Source organism: Pimephales promelas, chromosome 11 (assembly GCF_988280905.1).
Source record: "Pimephales promelas chromosome 11, fPimPro1.hap1.1, whole genome shotgun sequence".
Lineage (NCBI taxonomy): Eukaryota > Metazoa > Chordata > Actinopteri > Cypriniformes > Leuciscidae > Pimephales > Pimephales promelas.
In genome coordinates, this window is record NC_142779.1 from 17,415,106 (window position 1) to 17,422,535 (window position 7,430).

The window sequence follows — 7,430 nt, forward strand, 5'->3', positions numbered from 1 at the left end:
TTACATGCCCATCACCCTGCACTAAAATTACAGTGGCAAATAACATCATAATAGACCAATGGCAGACCACAGTTTGAAGACGGGAATGATGCGATTTCAAAACCTACAGCCATAGATGAAAAGATTGAATGAAAATGAGAAATGTTGTCTTGGCAAGTCCTAAAATTACTAAAACTGAAATAAAACTAAATTAAAGCTAAATAAAAAAAATGTACAGTATGTGTCAGAAGACACACCTCAACATACATTTATTTTCAATATTTCTCTTGCTTCATACGCTAATTTTGATAGGTTGTTTTTACATTGAACTTGCCACACATTACCTTCTCCATTTTTGTTTGTGTGTTAAAGGGAAACTTCAGGATTTAGCATTAAGCTTTGTACTAGTAGAAAACCTGTAGTATTTCAAATGACCATGCTTTCCATCCTCATATCCCCCTGAGACGAGAGATTTATGTATTTTTTTGTATGGAAAAAATCCCTCAGATGACGCAAAAATCATCATTTTGCATCATCAGAGGATTATTTGGCCAGAGGCTAAAGACTACAGTCAGTAGTTGAGGCTGTTCCACATGTTCTCAACCCGCCCATAGAGGGTGGGATCTCACTCACAGAATGTAGTGTTAGACATCTTTTCGAAAGCTAAGCTAGCATGCTCTGTTCTGTGGAGAAAGCTGAGTAGTAGGAGTTACCATCCTCTTTTTCCCTGGACATGTCCAGCCCTTGATGTCTGGGATTCAGCTTTTGCTTTCTGCAGTCACCATTCATGTGACTGTGATTACATGAACGCTAAACAAGTGATGGGTTGATGTGCATTTTAACATTGCTAAGAAAATCCCCTCTGCTCCGTGAGAGATACGAGACCGGTGTGTCTCACATGTGTCGCTCATCGGTAGTACGCCACCGGCCTCGCGCAATTCTCCACATGGCCCTAGCCCATAGACTGTAAAAAAATATGGCCGTAGTATCCGTGACGTCACCCATGGGTTTCTGAAGAGCGTTTTTGAAGTCTAAAGAGGGCGGGGCTGGCTGTCGCCATCTTGGCAGTGCGTCACCTCTCGTCAATACCGGATAAATTAAAATGGGCAAAGAGGCGGGACGCGGCCCGGGTGGAGCTAAGGTGCTAATGCTATGCTACTGCCTTTTACTGTCTTAGGCTACTGCCCTCGCGCTGAATTGACAGCTGATGGAAAAAGTAAAGCCAATGCTTAAAGTTCATGTTTTTGCCCTTCGAAATATTATAATAGTTAAGACGTAACTAAAAGTGAGACTACTTTACTTTTTTAATTTACTTTACTTTTTAGACTTGTTGTTTAACTACTGCGCTCTGTTACCGGTAGGCGTGGCCTCAGAGATTCTATTCTATAGAGACAATTCTTCAACATAATTGACCCATTTTGTATACACATTCATCTTTCCAGAGGTGAAGTTGTCCTTTAAATGTGTTATTATCATACACATTGACAATGTGAGTGTCTTGCCAACACATAACAGTAGAAAAACAGAATGAGGTAAATGGAAGACCTGCAAGAGTGATTTTCTGTATTTCAGCACCTTTGATTTTGGAAATATTTTCCCTATTCATTTTAGCCACAGATATTTGAAACATTCTTCAATACGGAGTTCTAAGCAACAGACCAAAACAATCACAAAATTTTTCAAAGTGACAAAGACAAATTTTGTTTTATGGGTGTGGCTGAATTCAGTATGTCTCGATATAGTAAGTGAGTATAGTTTATAGTATATGCAACATAATTTCATAAATTGCATCTTTAATGGGTGCTCTTTACATGCATCCTGTCACCGTAAACTAGCCTGTCAATCATTTTCTCACAATTAACATCCTCATTTAATTTAATTTCTACTGTATCGGAGAGAAAATAAGTAGCACGATGATCTGCCAGTCGTGGGTCTCTTATACAGGGGTCTCTCCTCATATTTTTGCATAAGTTAATGGCCAAACGGATCTTTAGAAAAGTTCACATTGTTGTTGCAGATGTAATATAACACAGATAACATAAAATATATATTTTTAATCATTTATTAAATGTTTGAGAATTAGTCACTAACTCCTTTATCTAAACCTCTCTACTTAACCGTGTCGCCCACATTCAACATTTTCATAGCTTTTAACACTTTTTATTCATGTTTGTATAGTTTTGAACTGAATCCTCCTCCAAAGCACAATGGGTTGTGGGTAATATTAGCCGTTAGTGTGTAAGGATCTAATGTAGACCATCCCGGGACTTTTGGCATACCCTTTACAATATACTATGCTTTGGAACTTGTTCTAATCCCACATACTATGTAGGATGGATACTATAGACCTTATTCAGAGCAGCGCCATGACAGGTATGAAAGTGAGGCTGTGAGGGATAAACTTACCGTGTTTCCAATGGCATCCGCTGTAAAAAGCTGAATAAAGCTGCTAGATTACTTACAATTTTCCACAGCTTACATTGTCGGGAGTTTTTTGTCAACTGAAATTTCTTGGAAAGATATTTTTCCAGTGTTTCATGAGCAGAAAAATCCGAAAACACATTAAATAACAGTACAGCCCATTGAAGAGATGCATGTCTATCCCTCACACCCTCACTTTCATTCTCATTAAAAATCAAAGATGGCGCTGCCGTGAATAAGGCGTATTGGGACACAGGGTCAATTATGTCATTAGTAATGCTTGCTGGGAGTAGGCCACTACTGAGCTTTTTTGGCAGGTAACATATTTACATAACTCATATTTCCATGGTAACAGTGACTTCTCTGATTAGCTTAGTTACTAATGAAAGGGACAGTTTACTGTCATTATTTAATCAACCTCATGTCATTCCAAACCTGTGACTTTCTTTCTTCTGTGGAATAGAAGACATTTAAAAAAAATAAAATGTCTCGGTGTGTATCTTTAGGACTGAATAAAGGACAGACTTGAATTTTGAAGGCGAGTAAACAACAGAATTTTTATAATAACAATTAACATGGCACGGCTACAGATACTTAATTGAGCTTATTAAGCCTTCTAATTCAAAAGGCTTAGATCCTCAAATAAGCTCCTGTTAAAAATTCCCCGAGTGCGTCTTAAGTTGAAGGGTGATCGCTTTTGCTGTCACTGGTTCAAGATTATGGAATAAACTGCCCTCCATTGTTAGATCTTCCCAACTTTAAAAATCTTTAAGTACCATCTAAAGTCACACTTGTTCTCTCTCGCATTTTACTTTATTATTTTAGTGGGTGTTGTATTGTTCTGTTGTCATTTTTTTTTTTATTATTGTATTTAATCTTTCAGTTTTATATTATTTGCACAGCAGTTTGGAGTTACTGTGTTGCCAGGAAGGTGCTTTATAAATAAATACATACAAATACAAAAAAATTCATTAAAAATGATGCTGAAATCAAATTGACTTTTATGCCACCATTTACCAACCAAGGTCTGTCTTGAAAGGTTCATACAATCAATTTCTCGATGGAGAAATAGTGTCGCGCTCTATTCGAGTGGTCCTTGTATGCTGACCGCCTTTGGCTGAAAGTGACAGAAGGAATGCTCTTTTCACATTCACCCTGCACTGTTTGTTGATCTCGCTTGGTCTCTCTCTCATGCCCAAATTACTTTGTGAATGCAGACAGACAGTACACTCCAGCATTCCTCCTCGTCTAGGCCTTTTCCTTCAGCGCATTAGACAGGCAGACAGAGAGAGGGAGAGACAACTAGGGGGAGAGAGACCATCAGAAGTGGATTACACTGGACATATTGGCATGTGTGAGTGATGGTACAATCAGAGTATGGCTTTAATGTTGTGTTGAGCTGCTCACCATGCGGACAGATCTTTTTCTAGCTTTTTTAAAGAGCTGTAAGCTCACTGACTTGGCTACTGTAAAAAGACTGAGCTATGTCTCACTCTCACTCAGCCTATAAATAGACCCCCCTCTGTTTGTTTAAAAAGGGAGAATGCTAAAGACAGAGCCAACTGCAGCCCAAACCAACATGAAAGACAGGAAGAGAGAGAGAGAGAGAGAGAGAGAGAGAGAGAGAGGGAGGGAGGGAAGAAACAAGAACATCACCATAGCCAGAGTGTGAAAGAGAGAGAAAGAGTCTTTGTGTGAGTGCATTTGAATGCCTTCAAGAGAATATGCGTAATTGGGCTTGCGTCCATGAGAGGAGGAAAGACTTTGTCTGCATTTTCCCAGGTTCTCTTAAAGACATTGACAAACATTCTTCCAGTAATGTTAATCAAATGTTTGTTCATAGTTATCTGGTCTTAATGATGTTCTCATACTGGTAGCATGAAAATGTTATTTGTTCATCGTTTATGAAACATTTTAGTTCATCTAATGTTTTTTTAAACATTACTTTTTAATTTTTGTTCTCAAACAAGAACGTTTCCAAGGACATAATGTTTCCAAAACTTAACGGGAACAATGAATCTCAAAATGTTCTTTGAACATATTTTTTTCAGCTGGGTTTGTGTATGCATGACTGTGTGAGTGTGTGTGTGTTAAGCTAACCATGCAGTGCATAGGGGGAGCTGAGGGATTTCAGGCCCCAGCTCATGAATATTTGAGCATGTGAGAGAAACTGTGTATAGGCATAGGCATATGTGTGTGTATGTGCATTCCCATTTTCCCCCAGAGGTGCAAAGTCCAGGTTCAGAAAGTAAAAGTCCTCAGTATTTCGTTCCAATCACCTGGATTTGCTAAGCAAAGTTTTTTCAGCCAGAAGATAGAACTAATTAGTGAGTCAATGGGTGGAATAAATATACTTTTTACTTTCTACCTGGACTTTACACATCTGGTTCCCCATAGCTAATAATAGCACTCTGAGCCATAATGGCAGCTCAATCAGACTCTTAATGGATCGAAGAGCACCTGCAGAAGCCGATACTGACAATTAGCAAAAGTGAAAAGCTCTGATGGCTTTCTGAAAGTTTGAACGCATGTGTGAGAGTGTATTTTACTGTATGTACTTTACTACTATATGCGTGATATGCTTCGCTCTGAGAGGGTTTCTATAGATACGTCGCTACTTCATCTGTCACATCGATCCAGAGAAATACTAAAAGCACATTTAACACTGCAGGATGAGGCACAATTTAAGTATCATTATGAGTGCTTGGATGCCTGCCTCCGAACCTGCAATCATGTACACTTCCTTCTTGATATGGCAGTTCTGTGTTTTATTATTGTCCAGTATTAAATCCACATCATTGTCTGAGGTTTAGGATGCCAGACCACCTTATCTTAATAAACTCACTGTCATTATTTGTTACCGTCAGTGAAGGTTTAGTTTAAGCAGCTCAGAAATACGCAGAAAAAGAGAGAAAACTCCAGCTTTACAATGCAGGATAATACTTTTTCGATTAAATGTTGTTCTTAGCATCACAACAGCTACATAGGTTGAAACAACATGTTTAACGCAACCTTTGCTAAACATGCGTCCATAAATGTAGACATCCTGAACAAATCTGTGTAGCCAGAACCTTTCTTCCATTTCTTTTTGGCATATTCAATCATGGCAAACTCTAATACACTCAGTCAATTTTACCATTGACCTCCAGTATGGAAACAAAATACCATGGCAGTCAATGGGGTCCATCAACTGTTTGGTTTCCAACATTTTTTTTTTTTATCTTTTGTGTTCAACAGAAAAAAAGAAATTCATACAGGTTTTGAACAACTTAAGAGTGAGTAAAGAATGACAGAATTTTCATTTTTGGTTGAACTATCACTTTATATTGTCAATGACAATTATAATCCAAGTAGGAAAAATGTCCAGAGTTTTCATGTTATTAGATTTTTAACAATAATATAATTTGTACCAACAAAATGACCCCACTCTGCCAAAGCAATTTGCTTTAGGCCTATACACGTTAGCTTAAAATTAAAAAGACAAGCCAAACATAACAGATAACTTTTTTATGAAAATCATAATAAGAGCCTATTTTAAAATACTGTTAGCTTATGCTAACTGGCTCGCTTACTAGCTAGGTGACACTAACTTGAGGTATTTTTGGCTGGTCATGTGATCTCAACATGGTGGCCCCTGAGGTGGTTCCATGCAAAATAGATTAGGCTACTGATGTTACTGGAGTCATCATTTGAGTGCATATCATGTTCAAGTAGTCTACAACTAATTTCTTTCTCAGTAAGAAAAAAAAAATACTAAGTGCACTTTAAGGCCAGACTGAACAAACCATATACAGTAACTGATCAGAATACAGAATAAAATACTAATAGCCTATTAAATTGAATGCAAATGTGTTTTTCAAAAGTTTGATGTACAAGGAATCAGCTGGTATGACAACACACTCTCATTTGAAGCTAATTATTTTATCTTTAGTTTAATTCATATGAATTCTTACAATCTTCAAGCTTACGTTTCTTGTATAATTATTCATAAGAAGTCACCCGCTTCTAAATTAGTTACATTCGGGTTGGGCCAGACTGTGTTGTCTTGTCATATTGAAATAAGTTTTCATAGTCTTGCTGTGCTCGAGGTCTATTAGAGGGGTGGACAAAGCCCAATTATTGAGCCATACCCTGTGATTTAGAAAGGCCGAGGAGAAAAAGGGCAGTAAGACAGGAAGAGAACAAAGACAAAGAAATGATGATTACATTATTGTGGCTTTATGAACACACATCATCCTCATTCTATGAGTTCTTTCATCATCATTGTGCAATTCTAGAAACCATTAGAGAGCAGCATAAGAATGTTTTTGTTTGTTTTATTGTGTGTGTCGTTTGTTTGATCATGTTGTTTGAACTATCACAGTTGCCTAGAGCACACACTGTGAGTCTGTGTACGCAGAAACATCCAGGCGCTGTCACACCCATGGCCTGGTCTGTCTCTCTCTCTCTCTTTCTCTCTCTCTCTTCATCTCCAATTCATCATCATCATCGTCGTCGTCTTCTTCTGCTTCTTCTTTTCTTTTAGGCTATACCCGGCACTACAAAATGCGAGAGTCGCCGCTAAACCACACAAAGCGAAATTATACAAAGACCAAATTTACCTGTAGATGCAGTTTCCATGGCAACGCCGCTTCCTTCAAAGGGATGGAATTGTTGCTTGGGCGCGAGCAAATCGTCCCGCATCTCGTCGAAGCGGGGCCCTGCGCTCCCAAACATCCCGTTCTTCTCCTCCTCCTCCTCGAACCATTTCCCATCCAAACCCGGCCCCTCGCTCGAATTGGCGGACATGCTTGCAAGTTATCTCACGCAGAGAGCTTGTTCCGAAGCGAGAACGATTGAGATCGCAGAAGGGATTGAAAGATGTGACGCTTAATATGGCCGATCCTGACCGATGCTTCCCGTCTCGCAGCAGCGGAGCCAGTGGGCTTGATGTGTTTGGTTCAGTGTCTCGGAGCTGACGTCACTGTATCTGTGCGGCTCGCGGTTGGCACGGATTTAGGACGGAGAACGAGAGCGACATTCCGGTTAGA

At 39.0% G+C, this 7,430-nt stretch overlaps 1 protein-coding gene across 2 annotated transcripts in view; it reads right to left on the reverse strand.

Moving 5' to 3' along the window:
• Positions 1–7,421, reverse strand: part of rtn1a (reticulon 1a) — a 32,300-nt gene extending 24,879 nt beyond the window's left edge. For both annotated transcript variants that reach the window (XM_039671847.2, XM_039671846.2), the window contains exon 1: positions 7,002–7,421. In XM_039671847.2, the coding sequence (XP_039527781.2) occupies positions 7,002–7,188 (187 nt within the window). In that variant the 5' untranslated portion in view covers positions 7,189–7,421. The remainder of the gene's footprint in view (positions 1–7,001) is intronic.
• Between the last annotated feature and the right edge of the window lie 9 nt (positions 7,422–7,430).